Source organism: Strix uralensis, chromosome 16 (genome assembly GCF_047716275.1).
Source record: "Strix uralensis isolate ZFMK-TIS-50842 chromosome 16, bStrUra1, whole genome shotgun sequence".
Lineage (NCBI taxonomy): Eukaryota > Metazoa > Chordata > Aves > Strigiformes > Strigidae > Strix > Strix uralensis.
The window spans coordinates 1,314,375-1,332,425 of NC_133987.1; the positions used below are offsets into that span (position 1 = coordinate 1,314,375).

Sequence of the window (18,051 nt, forward strand, 5' to 3'; positions counted from 1 at the left end):
AAAAGACACATCCTGTTTGTTCCAAGTTGGAACAACCTGCTCTGCTTTCAGAAAAGAGTCTCTTGACATCTGCAGGCAGAGCAGAAGTCTCACACAATGAAGGTACAAGAAGTAATTGAAAAGTAATTAAAGGACAAGTTTCTGTGTGCTGGGATCCTGGGAGTGCTTCTGGTTGGGAAATCCGGCAGCACCACTTGCTCTGAGCCTGCAAACAGCCGGCAGAGCTCCTGCCGTGGGTGGCACTGCTTCAGCCTCCCCCGTCAGCTGCTCCTTCACCTCCACCTCTCTGCTCTGCACCAGCTCTGCATGAAATAGTCGCTTTTCTCTGCCTGTGGCTGTGGATTGCTGTAAACGTGATGTAACTGGTTGCCACCGTGTTTCTTTGCCAGCTTGTCCTGCCCGATGTGCTGTCAGTCTGCAGATCGTCACCTCGTTCCTAGGTGAGTGTTGGGGCTTCTCCTGGGGTCTCCTGTGCATCTTTTTAAATGTTGACAAAATTCCCATGAGAAAATAGAATTAATCATCAGAATAACTGATAAGGGAGAATTAATCAAGACCTAAACAAAATAAGTTTCCTGTCCAGAACACCTGTGTAGTTCACCTTGTCTGCTTTTTCTTCCCATCACCTTCAAGCTCCTGTTCAGTTCTGCTGTGCCCTGCATCTCTGCTTGTTCTCATCCCAATTTCATGTAGCCAGGCAGACCGACTTCCTCCTCCTCCTTTTCCCTGGTTTTCTCCCTGTGAAATCTCTTTTCTGTAATTGCCTGGTCTTTGTGGAAACACATTTAAAAACTGCTCTCGCAGGTTCCCCCTTTCAGGAGGTGCCTGTGGCTGCAGGGATGCCGTGTGAAGCAGGTGGGACAGGGCTGGTGTCTGCTCCGGGTCGGGGTTTGCACCCCTCGGGTGCTGCGGAGAGGCAGGGTGCTGCGGGCTCGCGGCGGTAGCTCGGGGTCGGAGCAGAACCTGGTCTTTGGGGAAAATGTGAGTTTTCCTGAAGTGATTCCCTGTCCCTAAGGCTGGCTGGCGGCCTGCAGCCGGCGTGTGCCCTGTGCTGGGGAGCTGGCCGGGGGGCTGTCAGGGGAGCGGAGAGGTCTGACAGCACCTTCCTGGGGCGCTGGCTGGGACAGGCTGGGGAGGGCTTGAGCTTTGTGTGTGGTGGTCAGGGGAGGCCATGCAGCATGTGGGGCCAGCTCATCTCTGATTGACCTTTTGAAGCAATTCCTGTTGTTGTTTTACGTTTTAGGACAGTTAACTGAAATCTTGTTTTATAAGTTATTGCTGATCGATATGAAAAATGCAACACCTCAGAATGGCAGTGCTCAGAGGGGGGCTGCATCTGGATCCAGGGGATGCTCCTCTGTCCTTAGAACTTAAGGAAGGAAACTTGCAGGTGTCAGTAGTGCTGCTGCTGAGGGGATTGGGTTTTCCAGAGCTGGGGAGCAGATTCTTACCCTGTCTATACTGCGTCTGCACTGTGAAAGCTTGTGCACAGTAATGCCTTACTGTCTGTGCCTTCTGTTTCAGAGCTCTGCTGTCAGTTCTTTAATACCCTGCTCTGGTTACTGTTGTCATGGTCCTGTTTTCCTTCATCCTTCACTGACCTTGCTGAGCAGCAGGCATCTGAAGGAGGTGATGAAAATGTGATGGATCAGGAGAGGCAGCAGGACCACTGGCAGTGAGAGATTTGTCAGGTGTTCACTGTCACAGGAGAAGCAGCTGAGAGGTTTCAGAATGGTGATCTGTTTGAAGAGGGGTCACACAGGGTCACCAGGACATCATGAAAATTAATTTTGTGTTATAAAGGGATTTTCCACTCTAAACCTCAGGCAAGTAGCAGTTATTTCTTGGTATATTAAAAGCAGTTAGAATTTCCTCTACTACTTCTGTCATTACCAGGTGTTGAAGTGGCAGCTGACAACCCCAGAAGTCTCACTTCTGTCTCACCACCTTCCACCTCACACCAGCTGTTCCTGTGTGGTTCGGCCGTGTGCATTGCTGAAGTGCCTGCACACATTCCTCTCTATCTCATTGTTTCCTACAGGAAAAATGGAATTGGGAGCAGTCGCACTTTGGGGATTCCATCCTGGGCAGGCAATGGGATGTGCCTGAAACTGTAGTTTGACTGTGTGGGGAATTATTGCAGAACCAGAGTGTAGGGTTGGGGAGTCAAAATGCTTCAGGAGCAATGAAGAGAGAAGTATGCAAAGGTTTGAGCTGCCAGCCTGCACACACTGGGTGTGCATGTACTTGAATGCACGGCTGCATTGCCCCAGGCTGCAGAGGTTATTGTGTAGAAAAGCCCTTGGTTACTGGAATAATTCTCTGTTGGAATAAGTCTGCATGTGGGCAGCGGAATGGGATATTTACCTGTGACACAGAGGTACCTCTCAGGCAAAGCAAAATACTAAGAGGTTTTTTTGACGAATGTTCATTTTCTTTCTGATTTCATGCTGTCTGAACTGTTCTGTCGAATCCTGACTGTTCTCCCCAGCTGTCCATCACCCACTCATGTTTTGATGGCTCTTGTCACAGACAGCCTGGTAAAAAGATCTTGGTTATCTTCTCTTTCCTTTTTTTCCCCTTTGAGAAGTCTCATGAACTTTTTGCAGCTGTCCTGACTCTCCTCCCCTGTCCTCCCTGGGCAGCAGTGTGGTAGTTAGAGCTGCCCCCCCCGGGAGGAGGTGTGCTCTGCTGGCTGTTAAAGAGTTGGCAGCGCTGTGCTCTGTGCTCATCTCCAAAGCTTCTCTGTTCTCCCTGGGCAATGGATTTTAGTGTTCTGCCATTCCAAGTCCAATAACATCTGTACAGATACAAAACCTCTAGTTCATGGATTGGGTTCATGAAGCCCTGATTCTTTTAATCTCCTTTGAAAGCTCTATTGCCCCACATTTTCTCTCTCCCCTCTTCTCTGTCAAACTGTTTCACAGCTGCCCTTCTTCCCCAGGCTTTGCCTCATCCCCTGGTCAGACTCGAGCTGTTCAGTTCCTGCAGGCCCAGCGGCTGTTGAGGGATTTGAGCTGCTCAGAGACAGCAGGGCCTGATCTCTAAAGGAAGCAGATTTTGTGGTCTGACTCTGATCTTGCTGAAGCTGCTTTTGTCACCCTTTCAGAAACCAACCGAGGTCTGAATCAGAGCTGGCAGTTTGCTGAAGGTACCAAAGAATGGGGGGTTTAGAAGCCAATGCCTAATCCTGTGGACAACCTTAATGCTGTTTCTTTGATAACTTGTCGGAGGTATTTTATTGTGCGTTTTGTCTAAGATGCTATAAAGCAATCCCATGCAGCTGGAAGCCAGAGGCAAGACTATTTATTTCAGGGCTTTGAAGATCTCTACTCCTGGGACAGCTGTCTCGCTGCTGCAGTGGTTGGGTTTTATTTTGCTTTGGAAAAACTGAACAAAAATTTTTGTTCCATTTCCTTTTCCCTGAGGTGGGAGAATTCCTGGAAGTCTCCAAATAGAGTTAAGGGGTGTCTTCATCTTTTTTCCCTGGACTGGGCTGAGTGCAGCTCCCAGAAGGCCGGGGTTTGGAAGGCTGGGAGCGCTGACCCGACCAGTCCAAGAGGATCCTGACAGCAGGGCTGGGCTGCAGATGTGGCTGCAGGTACTGCGGGGAGATGCTGGGTGTCTGGGTGGGCTGACCTGGCTGGTTTGGTGATTTTGAGGGCGCTGTGCTCTCTGCACCAGCTGCTGATAAGGTGTTTTCTGTTGGCAGGGCTGGTGGCCCATCAATCTGTGTTCTCAGAGATGAGCCCACAGGAGTCCCTTGCTGGGGCTTGGCTGCAGAGAGCTCTGTGGTATCTTGACAGTGTTTGACATTTCCCAGACAATGCTTAAACCTGCCAGTTGACTCTATTTAACACTCTCCTCTGTAACAGCCTTCCAGCGGGGATGCCTATCAACTCTGGCTTTCCCTTCAAAGAATTGTTACCAAAAGCTGCTGTATCTTTGTCACTTGCCAGATGCCACCTTGTTGCTTTGGGCTTTTACATGTTGCCCTTAATTAGGATGTGTGCTCTTCTGTCCAGGGGTTGGTGGGTAGCTCTCTGGTGACCAAATCCTGGAGAAAACAAGAGGGTTTACTGTATTACCTCTTGTACTTGAAGGAACAATCCTGTAGCCCAGGTGTCTTTGGACGTGTCTTTTGGGAGGGGGATACCAGGTCTCCAAATCCAGCAGTTTGTCAGTTTATTCTTTGTTCTGTTTCTGTTCTGCTTCTGGCCCTTAATCTGCAGCGGCAGATTGGGGCTGCGTGATGCACAGAGGTTCAGGGCAGGGTTACCTGTTCCTCCAGGACAGGATCTGCTGATTCAGCTCAGTATTTTAAGCCAGATGGAGCCGAATGAATCCTCCTTGTAGCAAGAGCTGGTAGCCAGGGTGGATGAGGAGTTCATTCACAGTTACTGAAACATTGAAGGAAATTAGATTTGTACATTTAGAATTGCTTTCTTAACCAGTGTTTAGCATCTTGGGCTCTCAAGGGTTAAAATACCTCTAGCACCTTGGATCAGTGTATGGGGATTTAAAAGTGCTCTAGATTAAGCAGGCAAATGAGTTAAACTGCATTTAGCTGATTCCCTGGCTGTGAATAATCCAGCCAACCCTGTGCTGAAGACATCTGGGGCTCGTCTGCTGTTCGTAGTGGAGGCTTCGGACACTGTCGGAGTCACCATTAGCCGGGGTCCTTATTTCTCTGTGCGGGAACAGAAACGATGCAACACCAATGTGATGATCAGGTCGTCCATCTTTTATTATAGTTATTGTTCTAGTTTTTTTCTATTCCTTTTCTGGTTACATTTATACTCTACTAAGTTCCGTACACGCACTCATCTATCTTCTAATAGGCTACAGGTCATCTACACGCGCTGTTCACGCGCCTCTACAAGCATTTGTATTGGTTAATTGCAATTAGCACGTAAAGCCCAAAACTTGCCAAAACTCCCTTATCTCATACCCTGTTTTGCTCAGACTTGTGTGCTTTTGCTGACCACAGGTGTTTCTCACTTATCTGCTATCTTGTGTGTTTTTGCCAGCCTTATTTTGCTGGCCTTGTCTTCGTCCTTGCATTCTTCTGTCTGCACTAACTTTCTCCCAGCGCGGCCCAGACTCCTACAGGACACTTTCTCAAAGATGTCACTGGTCTGTAAGTTACGGCTTTACTGACCAGAAGGTAGGAGGCACTTTGGGAGTGGCCCCTTGTGATGGAGACTGGAGACCTCTGCTCTTCTGTCCTGGACGTCAGGCAGTGGCTTTCACAGTGGTCCCATCTCTCAGCTCAGCTCTGCTTTCTGTCCTTAGGATACAGCTTTGATTTGCCGGGGCTGAGTGAATTGGGACATCCCCTACTGCAGATCTGCACGAGACATACCCCTCTAGCAAGGTACAGGACAACCTTACAAATAGAGAAAGCTAAACCTCCCCCTAATTACTCAATGGGAATGCAGCAGGCAGAGCTTTTTGTCTAGATTGCATCCGTGCTGCTGTTAGCTTCAGGAACCCAGTGCTTCCAGCACTGCATCTTCCTCCCCGTTCTCCCCCATGCCCTGGGCAGATCTCTGTTTCAGGGCTGGCCCTGCTGTTCCATGAGCTGTGCCCTCTAGGCGTGGTTATCCAGTGTTAGGACAGACTTTGGGTGTTGCGCTGTGTTATTGCAGTGGTTGTGTCAGTCAGATGTGGACAAGTCCCAAGTGCAGATGTGTGGTGACAAGTGCCCGTTATTTGGCCCTGACTGCAGGAAGAACTGAACCCCTTCAGCCTTGTCAGTCTGGGTGGAGATGAGTGATGGAAAGCAGTTGCATACTTTCAAGGGATCAGTGAAAGAAGGATCCTTCGCTCTGCTCCCTCCATTAAAATGCTCTGCTGGCAAGCAGCAGCTCTGGGTTTGCCTTGATTTTTGCAGTGACTGCTTGTTGTGTTTAATCTGCTGCGCTGTTATAAGCAGTCTCCCTGCGAGTGAGAAACTTGTGAGTGGCTGAGCTGAGATTTCCAGGTTCCTGATCAGACGAAAGGCTGTCCCAGCCAAATTGGAGTTGGGTTCCTGATTGCATCCTGATAGAAAAGATTATTCATCCAGTGGAAGAAAAAAAAGCCAAACCAGAGCTGCTGTTTTATTGAGTGTTTGACATATCTTAGCTGAGCAGATCTTGGCGCTCAGTACGAGTTACAGCTCTGCTTTTCTGAGCCCATGAACTGGGCTCACTTACAGCTGGCCTGACTCTCAGGAATGCTGCCTGCTTTCTGACTTTTCCTGCCCCGTGGGCCTTGGGGGCTTCAGGAACCCTTGCCTTGCCTTGCCTTGCCCTGCCTTCCCTTGCCTTGCCTTGCCTTGCCTTGCCTTGCCTTGCCTTGCCTTGCCTTGCCTTGCCTTGCCTTGCCTTGCCTTCCCTTCCCTTCCCTTCCCTTCCCTTCCCTTCCCTTCCCCCCATTTACCACATGCTCTGTCAGGTTGTTTGGGACTCTGGCCTCTCTTCAGTATTTTCTGGCTGAAACACTTTGGTTTGTACAAGCAACTGTCTGTCTGGATGTCCATCTCTGACTTGCTCTGTCTGTACTCAGCTGACAGACCAGGAAGTGGAACAGGCATCGGTGCTTCCCAGTGAACCCCCTCCTACCACTGCAGGGAGCTCCGGGTGGCGTTGGGGGACCAGACCTTACCATTCCTATAACGTAGGTGACCCTGACTGAGATTAGGGTTCGGGGTTAGGTGTTAAGATTTAGGGGTTAGGGCTTAGGGTTAGTGTTTATGGTTAGGGTAATGGGTTAGGGGTTAGCGGTTAGGTGTTAGGGGTAGGGGCTAGGGTTAGGGTTAGTGCTTAGGTTTAGGGTTAGGGGTTATGGGTTAGGTGTTAGAGTTACGAGTTAAGGTTCGGGTTAGGGATTAGGGGTTAGGGTTAGGGCTTAGGTTTAGGGTTAGGGGTTATGGGTTAGGTGTTAGAGTTACGAGTTAGGGTTAGGGATTAGGGGTTAGGTGTTAGGGGTTAGGGGTTACGCGTTAGGGGTAAGGGGCTGGGGCTGAGGGTTAGGATTAGGGTTATGGTTTGGGTTAAGGTTAGGTTTAGGTTTAAGTTTTAGGGGTTAGGGTTAGAGGTTAGGGGTTAGGGGTTAGGGGTTAGGGGTTAGGGGTTAGGGGTTTGGGGTTTGGGGTAGGGGTAGGGTTAGTGTTAGGGGTTAGGTTTAGGGTTTGGGTTAGTGTTTGGGATAGGGTTAGGGGTTAGGGTTTGGGGTTAGGGTTTAGCGTTAGGGGTTAGGGTTATGTGGTTGGGGTTAGAGTAAGGGTTAGGGGTTAGGTGTTATGGTTAGGGCTTGGGGTTAGGGGTTATTGTTAGGGGTTAGGGTTAGGGATAGAGTTAGGGGTTAGGGTTTGGGGTTAGGGATAAGGGGTAGGGTTTAGGGTTTAGGGGTTTGGGTTAGGGTTTGTGGTTAGAGCTTGGGGTTAGGGTTAGGCACTAGGGGTTAGGGGTTAGGGGTTGGGTTTAGGGTTGGGGTTAGGGCTTAGGGATAGGGTTTGTGGTGAGGGCTTGTTCTTAGGGTTAGGGCTTAGGGTTAGGGCTTAGGGATAGGGTATAGGGTTAGGGTAAGGGGTTAGGGTTGGGGTTAGGGTTAGGGGTTATGGGTTAGAGTTAGGAGTTAGGTTTTAGGGTTAAGTCTAAGGGTTAGGGCTTAGGGTTAGAGTTAGGGGTTATGTGTTAGGGTTAGCGGTTAGGCTTTATGGGTAAGGGGCTGGGTGCAGGGGGCTGGTGTTTAAGGTTAGGGTTAGGATTTGGGTTACTGTTAGGGTTAGGGGTTAGTGGTTAGACTTAGAGGTTAGGGGTTATCGATTAGGGGTTAGGGGTTGGGGTTAAGGGTTAATGTCCCGATCCAATATCGGGGCGAGTTCTTAAATGATCCCAAGAGCAAGATTAAGACACAAACGAGGTCAAATGCTGTATAAACTTATGAACTTTATTTGCTGTAACAATTAATAATAGCGATAGGACAGAGAGGAAAAGAAAGGGAAAGTCAGAATCCCTAAGCAAGAAAACGGTAGAGATGCAGATAATTACCACCACCACCAGGGATCCAGCGATGTTCCGTTGGCTCGGGCTCGGTGCAGGTGATGGTGCTCCAAGCTCCAAGCTCCGCCGAGGTCCCGGCTTCAATTAACAAGCGTTGAAGAAGGTGCCCCTGAAGGAGTACGCAGTCCTTTTATTGTCCCAGTCCCCACAATTTCTCTGAAGAGTCTGCCCATTTCCACATAGCTCATTGTAATACGTGCCGCCCCATGGTCCTCCATGCGCACATGCCCAGGTGTTCATGGTGGTCGTGCTGGCAGGGGGGGGGGGGTGGGGGGTGGGTGTTGACCTGTGGTGCCTTCAGCCTTTGCACGTCCTCCTCGCCCCGATTTCCTCTTCACCCAGCTCGCGCGCAGGTACAGTTTGGCAGGCACTGCCAAGACTGTCGTTGTTCTAGCCTTGAGCGGATGTCGTGGTTTCATCTGGGACTTTCCGTCTCCTCCAAAGTGTACTCCTTTAGAGCCACAGGGTGCTGGGGCCAGGAAGTGGTTGTCGCAAAACAGCAATGTTGAGACAAGCAAAGTCTAACACAGTTCCTTACAGTTAGGAGTTGGGGGTTAGGGGTTAGGGGTTATGTGTAGTGTTGGGGTTAGGGTTAGAGGTTAGGTCTTCGGACTTAGGGCTTAGGTCTTAGGGGTTATGGTTAGGTTTAGGCGTAAGGGTTAGGGTTAGGTTTTAGGGTTAGGATTAGGGTTAGGGGTTAGGTTCAGGGTTTAGGGATAGGTGTTAGGGTTAGTGGTTAGTATTAGGGGTTATATGTTAGGGATCAGGCGTTAGGGGTTAGGGCTTAGGTCTTAGGGGTTATGGTTAGGTTTAGGCGTAAGGGTTAGGGTTAGGTTTTAGGGTTAGGATTAGGGTTAGGGTTAGGGGTTAGGGTTAGGGGTAGGGTTAGGGTTATTTTTTTACCCAGCGAAGCGTGTGCCCATCCAAGCCATGAGCAGCCAGTTTTGCCAGGAGAATGCTGTGGGAAACGGTGTCAAAGGCCTTACTAAAGTCAAGGTAGACAACATCCACAGCCTTTCCCTCATCCAATAAGCAGGTCGCCCTGTTGTAGAAGGAGATCAGATTTGTCAAGCAGGACCTGCCTTTCATAAACCATTGCTGACTGAGCCTGATCATCTGGTTGTCCCGCATGTGCTGTGTGACGGTACTCATGATGAGCTGCTCCATCAGCTTCCCAGGCACCCAAGTCAAGCTGACAGGCCTGTAATTTCCCGGATCATCCTTCTGATCCTTCTTATAGATGGGCGTCACATTGGCCAATTTCCAATCTGTCGGGACCTCCCCGGTCAGCCAGGACTGCTGGGAAATGATGGAAAGCAGCTTGGCGAGCACCTGAGCCAGCTCCTTCAGCACCCTCGGGTGTATCCCGTCTGGTCCCATAGACTTGTGTGTGTCTACGTGATGCGGTAGGTCACTGACTGTCTCCTGGAATGCGGCGGGGTGGTTCTCCCAGTGTCTGTCCTCTGGCTGAGGAGGCTGGCTTCCCTCAATACAGCTAGTGTTGTTATTAAAGACTGAGGCAAAGAAGGCATTAAGCACCTCAGCCTTTTCCTCATCACTTGTTACCATGTTTCCTCCTGCGTCTAGCAGGGGTTGGAGACTCTCCCTGGTCTTTCTTTTGCTGCTCACATACTTATAGAAACATTTCTTGTTATCCTTGATTGCTGAAGCCAGATTAATTTCCAGCTGGGCTTTAGACCTCCTGATTTCCGCCCTGCACAGCCTCACAGCCTCTTTGTAATCACTGTGAGTGGCTAGTCCCTTCTTCCAAAAGCTGTAAACTCTCCTTTTCTCCCTGAGTTCCAGCCAAAACTCCCTGTTTAGCCAGGGTGGTCTTCTCTGTCGCCAGCTTCTCTTACAGCACCTGGGGACTGCCTGCTCCTGAGTCATTAAGACTTACTTCCTGAAGAATGCCCAGCCTTCCTGGACCCCTATACCCTTCAGGACCATCTCCCAAGGGATCCTGTCAAGCAGGTGCCCAAACAAGACAAAATCAGCCCTTTGGAAGTCCAGGATGTCAGTTCTGCTGCCCCCTCTCCTGGCCTCTCTAAGAATAGAGAACTCTATTATTTCATGATCGCTGTGCCCTAGTCGGCCTCCGACCGCCACATCATCCACCAGTCCTTCTCTGTTCACAAAGAGGAGATCCAGCAGGGCACCTTCTCTGGTCAGTTCGCTCACCAGTTGCGTCAGGAAGTTATCTCCCACACATTCCAGGAATCTCTGGAACTGGTCCCGCTCTGCTGTGTTGTATTTCCAGCAGATGTCTGGGAAGTTAAAGTCTCCCACAAGAACAAGGGCAAGCGATCGTGAGATTTCACATAGATGCCTCTAGAATATTACATCCACCTCTCTGTCCTGGGTGGGTGGCCTATAGTAGACTCCTACTACAACATCTGCCCTGTAGGCCTTCCCCCTGATTCTAACGCAAAGACACTTTACCCTGTCTTCGCTACTTGTGCTCAAAGCAATCATAACAGTCCCTGACAAACTGCGCCACCCCACCGCCTCTCCTTCCTTGTCTGTCCCTCCTAAAGAGCTTGTAGCCATCAACTGGCGCACTCCAGTCATGGGAGACATCCCACCATGTTTCTGTAATAGCCACTACATCATAATTTTTATTTTGCATCATGGCTTCAAGCTTCTCCTGTTTGTTACCCATGTTGTGTGCATGTTCTGCTCTGTCTCATGACGGGACAGCAGGTGTCTGTGCTATGTTTCTTCTTCTGAATGTAGGTGTTTCATCTCTAGCAGAACTAAATGTCTCTGTCGGTGAAGGATAGGTGATGTGTACTCACCTCATGCACGTGTGGCATACAAAGCAAATGGAAGTGTTTAATACACTTAACAGGTTAAAAACTGTCTGTAAGCATCACTAATTTTAACCCGTAATAGATAGTTGAAAAGTAGTGAAATCCTGGTTCATAGTTCAGGGAACAGATTAGAACAATGCTTTTTATGTACCTATGGAACATACTTTATTCCTTTTTAATACCATTGTCCTTCTGCAGGTTGAGTAGGTTAGAATTTGTAGCAGAAGCTTCAGAATAAGCTTACATACTCCTGTACTGCTAAAAGGCAAGGGAGGTAAACTTCAGTCTCAGAGTCCTTGTGTAACTTACCAATAAGTATTCTGTAGAATAACTAGAAAATTCTTGCATGTTGAAGGTAGTAAATTTACTGAACAGACACCCTGGAAATCATCAGTGGCTGCTATACTGCCGTATCTATCTACAGTTTAAGGCGTATTGCCTGGATCTAGGTACAGATGCTAGGGCTTTCTAAGCAGCCTGTTTTGGGAATGGATTTTTTTCTCTGGATGCCCTCTTCATTATTGTTGAATCAGCACGTTTTCTTTGCTCAGCATCCACTCAGGTGTGTTGAAAGATGGTGCAGACATCCTTCCTGTGAATTCCAGTCTCTCAGAAGTAAACCTGGGCCCATTTGAATTCGACCTGTCTCATTTCTTCCTCTTTGGACTGCCGCTTGGTTTGGTGCTGGCTGTGAGGAGTACTGTTCTGCCTGGCCTGGATGGTAAGCTCTTTCGGGGGTTAGAATACAGGCTGTTTAATGGTCTTTGTAAAGAAAGAGACTCATATAAAAAGAGGTAAATAGAAGAGCCTAGTTAAAGACTGGGGAGTGAGATAAGTTTCTTCCTCTAAAAGATGGAAGTGTTAGTTTAGTGTCCTGGTTTCGACCAGGATGGAGTTAATTTTCATTGGAGTATTTCATACCATGTGATGTCATGCCCAGGTGGGTGGGCTCTCTCTCAGGCTTGCTTGCTCTCGCTCTCTCTCTCGAGCCGTCTGCTCGTCTGACGGTATTGTTGCTGGGGGGGGGGCGGGGCAGTCGTCACGCTCGGTAAGCCACTGCTGCATTTTACCCATTTTCTTTTTGAACTTATTATTGTTACTGTTGTTCTCTTGTTATATTTAGTAAATTCTTTCTTTTTATTCAATCCACGAATTCTCTTCTTTTGTTCCTCAGGCTGCCGGCTGAGTTCAAACCTCCACATTTAGGTAGGTACTGAGGTGATGAGGGTTGTTCCGCGGGTGTCACTGCTCACCTGTTTGCAGTATTGTCTTTTGTTCTGCTGTTGATCATATACTCGGTGTCATATAACATGAAGCTTACACCTCACCAAGGATCAGTCCTTGGAAAAGATACCAAAAATAACAGCTGTGCTTGGTTCAGCATTGCATCTTGCTCATGTCTGGCTTCATGGGTAAATTTGGGCTCCCAGGTGTGTTGGTTGTGGGCCAGTTTTTCCTCTCTGATAACAGAGCCTAGTGATCAGACACATACAGGATTTTTTTTGGTTTTATGTCTAAATACATCTGGATTTTTTCCATTTTTCAGTTAGAGCTTACTTTTCAGAATTCAGTGTGTGTTTTGCCTCTTTGTGTTGTTATGAGGTTTGGATAGCATGGCATCTTCATAGGAAACAATATACTCATTTATCAGGTGAGGGAGGAAAATCAGTTGCAGTAGTGAGAAGAGACAACAATTTGGGATTCCCAATTTTTTTCTTCTCAATTTATAGACTTTTCAGTAATGCCATTTGACTGAGCTTTCAAAGACACATTTGATTGTGAGAATAAAGGGGAATGTAATATAAACTGAAAATCATTCTACCTGCCATAATTAAAAAAATTACCCAACCTATGTGTTTCAGAGCCTTTAGAAATCTGGTAGGACTTTTTTTAGCAGGTTCCATGGATTTACCAGAGAGCATAATTACATTCCCATTTCGCATTTCATTCCTCATACTTGCAGTACTGAGTTTTGTTCAAATAATAAAAAAAAACTAAGCCCAAACCAAAAATGAAGTTAATCTAAAGAGAATGGGGATTCATATACGTATTTTCCCACAAACTAAGGCTTTTGCCTCTGTGAAAGAGCTGTCAGGGAAACATAAAATACATAGGTGATGGCTGGCTTTGAGAACTGCACTGCAAATTGTTTTCTGTGTTAGGGATTTCTTTACAAGATTAGCAGCACTTCCCTCTGAAGTTGGTGGGGGTTTTGCTGGTGGCTTGCAGAGAGTTGAGGGGCTTTTTTTGTAGGACTTCACGTGGAAAAATCTATCAGTATCAATTTGCGTGCATGGCTTCAAATTCTTTGAGCTAGAATTCATATTTCTGTAAGATGTCCTGGTTTCCATGTAATGAATCAGAATGGACACATTTACTTTGGAATCAGGTATGAAATAGGGCATGCATCTGTTTCATTAGATACTTTTTTTAGAGTCTTTGAGGACAGATGCCAGTTACTGCACAGTTAAGTAGAAAATCCTGGCTGTGTTTGGTACGAGAGCACCTCACGGTCAGACATGGACACATCTGTCGTCGGCCAGTGGTGGCTGTCAGCAGCTGACCGTGTGCAGTAAGCCCTCCCATCAGTCAGTCCTGATGAGCACAGATGAAATTCACATTTCACTTCAAGGGAATATACACATGTATTGGAAAATGTGTGAAAATTTAATGGAATCATGGCTTTTTGCAAGAGGCATTACCCTGAAGGGATACAGTTTTTGTGTGTAATTCTCTGTGCAATCTGAGAGTCTTGCCTTGAAGGCTGTGCTGCACATTTGTGTTCAAAACTGTGACAATTAATATTTAAAAGTCATTGTTGGCCATATAAACATGCCCTTTAGAAATAATGTTGGATTCACAGGGGTGAGAGCTGCCTTCCTGATACCTTATGTTGTGAAGCAGGATCACTGGGACACGGGAAGCTCTGCAAGCTGATCATAACCCTTCCTTGTCTGAAATGTAGGCAAAGCATGAACAAGGTAAAGATGAGCCTACAGGGATTTGTCTCAGGTGGTAATTTTAAAAACAAAGTGACTCACCATATTTTGGCTATGAGTCCATAATGCTGTTTTCAACTTGAAACTCATCTGTGTTACCGGGGAAGGCTGCAAGGCAAGCGAAGAAAAAAGGGGCAGCTTTGCCCTGACTGGTAAGAAGGAAATTTCTGAAGATAACTGTTGTGATTTGAACTCAGCTTTACTTCAGGTTTACTTCCACCCCCACCCCCTCCCCCCCCCAACCCGCCTCCGGTGAAACAGGGGAGGGACAAAAGAAGAAATTCGTAGGTTGAATAAAAAGAATTTAGTAATAGTAACAAAACCAACAGTAACACTAGCAAGTCCAAAATGGGTAAAATGCAGCAGTGGCTCACTGAGCGGTGACCAGTATGGAGCCCATCCCCAGCAGCGACCTGACCGCATCAGAGAATCCTGCCCCGCCGACCTGGAAACTGAGAACGGCGTGCGAGAGAGAGTCCGCGTCCGCCCAGATACTGAGCGTGATGTCCCATGATATGGAACGCTCCAGTGATGGATCCGGACCCGGCCCTCCAGCTGTGCTCCCTCAAAGCCCAAGGAAAGTTAACTCTATCCTGGCCCAAACCAGGACAGTAACCCCGACTCTGATTACTGTATGTGCTTGCCATTTATCGATGGGAATGTGTCAGCAAAGAGAAAACACAATGTCTTTAAGTTCTGATAGCTTCCTTCAGCAAGATGTCTGAGACAGGGCGTATGGACAATGAAACTAATAAGACTGGCGCAAGATATAATGTGTCTGTTCAACAGTTCTCCACTTGCTACAGGAATCTAAAGCAAGCTCTTCTGCAAAGCAAGCGTTCCTGTTACCAGTTTGGAAGAAATCAGTGTACCATACAATTAAATGTTTACCTTCAGGTACTGGAAAGCAAAGAGCAAACACAACTTCTGAGGCCTCCTATAATATTTTGGTGACAGCTATGTGCACAGGTCAAAGTTCCCTTCTCAGATTTAAATTTACAGTGGAAGAATGAGATCACTGTAAAGAATTGAGATCAGGTAGAGACGGATGGCACATTTCAATGCTTAAATACTTTACTGGACTGGGACTCTCTGTTTCTGAACTCTCTAGCCAATAGTCCTTCTTTCTGCAGTCTCGGCTCTGGTACCCTCCAGACACTTTGACAGGAAAATTTGACATTAAATACTATTATTTGAAACTATTTTCTTCAAATTAGCTCTCACTTCCATCCTCCCTCTGGTATCCTGCAGGGAGCATGCCCGGAGAGAAACTCACCTGACCGGCATTTCAAACACATTCCAAGGTGAGCAGAGTCTACCTGAAGCATAATTAGTTTTTAGAGGTACCTATGGTAAGAGAATCCCATTTTAAAGTGATAATTGTGGTGTAGTTGAGAGGAAAACAGACAAATTGAAACCTGTCATGCAGATATTGGGAAGTTAGGTGAGAAGAGTCAGGTGCCCTTGTTACTGAAATGGAAGGTAGAAAGATACCTGGAAATGTGAGAAATAAAATTCAGGATGTTTTTATTTAGTTGTTTTGTCAGAGCCAGTTTTTAAAACAAGAGCTGTCAGCAGAACAGATGTATTTTGTCGTGTTTTACTTTGTGAATATTTATTTATCTTTACACTAATAAGAGTGTGGCTAAATCAAATCTTTATTCCAATTTTTTATTTTCTTGCCAAATTCCTTTTAATTCTCTTCTGTTGAATATTCTGTTGGTCCCTTAGTGCTTCCTTGGCTGTTCTTCTGGTTACCCTGTAGCACTCTCTTCTGCGGCCCTCTCACTGTCTAGTCTCAGTTCTTCTTTTCTAAAGCACCGCTCATTTCCATGACTCTGTGCTCATTATCCATGGAAAACGCTTGCTAACCTGGAAAGATGTCAATGGTTTTTAGAATTACAAATATATCAGGAGCGTTTAGTTACATCCACAAAGTGGAACTGTTTGACCTTAGGACGGTTGTAATGGTAGGGTGTTTTTTTACCACATCTGCCCCCCCTAGCCCCTCCCCCATCCAGGCGGGGCAGCTGCTCCTCCCCCCCCCCCCCCCCCCCCCCCAAGGGCCCCATGGGGCGAGGGGCAGGGCTATAAATAGTCCCTGAGGCCGTGGCGGGGCAGGGGCCATGCCTGAGTTCCCCACCCCTCCTCCCCTCCAATCACACCACAACACTTAATTAACTCTTTAATTCATTATTTACCAATGCTGGGGGTGTGGGAGGGGGACACCACACCAGGCCACGCCCCCATAGCCCCACCCCTTATTTAACATAAGCATGCTGATTAGGCATAAGTCACCCTGATTAATTACTTCCTCATGCACGGGATGTTGAGGTCAATTACTCGCCTGTTGCCACATGCACATGTTCATTGCCATGGTCATTCGTTGTGCCCGAGTCATTATGTGTGGTCTTTAATGAGGGGTGATTAAAGGGGTGGGGGGTAATTAATGCCCATGGTTAATGGGGCGGGGGGGGGGGGAGGAGGGTCTCAGAAACTGGGGTCCCCTTGGGGAGGGGGGGAGGCACGTGCTAATGACACAGAATGGACACAGGTCAATGTGGGATAGACATGGGATGGACATGGGACAGACAGGGGCTGGGGAGGGGAGGGACATGGGTCAACAGGGGATGGACAGAGGACAGACACGGGATGGACACAGATCAACATGGGATGGACACAGGGTGGAGACAGTACCAACAGGGGATGAACTTGGCATGGAGACAGGTCAACATGGAATGGACATGGGTTAACATGAGATGGACACAGAACAGCAGATGGACATAGGATGGACAGATTGACACAGGGTCAACATGGGATGAACACAGGATGAGCATGGGATGGACTTGCATCAACATGTTGACATGGTTCAACATGAGATGGACACATGATGGACACAGGATGGGCATGGGATGGACATGGATCAACATGAGATCGACCTGGTGCTGACATGGGATTGAAATGTGACCAATATGTGATGGAGACGGGGTCCATGGGGGATCGACATGGGAACGACATGCAAGTGACACGGGGTTGACACGGGATCCATGGGGCATCAACGTTGTTGGCATGTGAATGACACAGGATGGGCATGTGAGCAACATGCAACTGGCACGAAATTAACATGTGAAAGACGGAAGATCCACGGGGATTGGTTTAGCGCTGACATGGGATTTATTGCTTGAGGTGGTTGAGGTGAATGATACAGGATGACACGTGACCAACATGCAATGAACATGCAGCCAACATGGGGTTGACACAGGATTAATGCAAAATCAAGGGGGACTCAACGTAGAGTTGACATGTGGGCATGGGATTGACACATGAGCAACACACAACAACATGGGATGAACGGGGGGTGAACATGGGATTGACATAGGATTGAGACAGGACCAATGGGAAATCAACAGAGGATTGACTCACAAATAACACATGAGCAACATGGGATTAACATGGGACCCACACGGGATTGAGATCCAATCAAAGGGGAATCAACATGTGAATGACACGGGACTGACACGTGACCAACATGGGATTAACATGCAACTGACACGTTACCTGTGGTTATCATCACAGGATTGACATGCTCTGCCCCCGTCACCACCGCACTGCCCCGAATGGTTCTCTGAGCTGTGGCTCTGAGGAAACCCTCTGCCTCCTCCTCCTCCCTGCTGAGAGGTCGCAGTCTGTGGTTTCCACGAACCGGCTCCGGAGACCATAGCCCGGCCGTGGGGATGTGTTCCGCGCTCTCTCCCGTGGCAGGGTTTGCTCCTGAGCAGCCCTGGGTGCAGGAGCCAACTGGGAGCTGCCGTTGGATGGCCCTGGAGCTGCCTCATCCCTTGGGACTTGGTCACGATGTGGAGGACTTGCTCTCCCCCTGCTCCTCCCCCTCACAGAGTGGTGGTGTTCTGTGTGCTCCACAAAACGGCTCCGGAGACCATAGCCCTGCCGTGGGGTACTACTCTGTGCTCTCTCCGTGGATGGGGTTTGCACCTGAGCAGCCCTGGGTGTGGGAGCTGGTGCGGAGGAGCCGCTGTTCTCTGGAGAGTCCTCTGTGCCCACCGCCACGTCCTGCAAAGAGAGCTGTGAAAAGGTCCTGCCCTTTCCTCCTGAAAGGACCACAACCATGGGGAACCCCAGAAGCTGTGGGAGGGGACAGCTAAGGGCCTCCCAAAGGCTCTCCGGGAG

General features: G+C 48.2%; 1 protein-coding gene across 2 annotated transcripts in view; it reads left to right on the top strand.

Annotated features, from left to right (window-relative positions):
• Positions 1-314: 314 nt before the first annotated feature.
• Positions 315-18,051, top strand: part of LOC141950703 (membrane-associated phosphatidylinositol transfer protein 3-like) — a 29,105-nt gene continuing 11,368 nt past the window's right edge. The window contains exons 1-4 of one of the 2 annotated variants that reach the window (XM_074885897.1): positions 315-440; positions 11,416-11,585; positions 12,039-12,070; positions 13,728-15,518. In XM_074885897.1, coding sequence (XP_074741998.1) covers positions 403-440; positions 11,416-11,585; positions 12,039-12,070 — 240 coding nt within the window. In that variant the 5' untranslated portion in view covers positions 315-402 and the 3' untranslated portion in view covers positions 13,728-15,518. Of the gene's footprint in view, positions 441-11,415; positions 11,586-12,038; positions 12,071-13,727; positions 15,519-18,051 lie in introns of those variants that run through there. The other variant, XR_012631132.1, reaches the window with a different exon arrangement.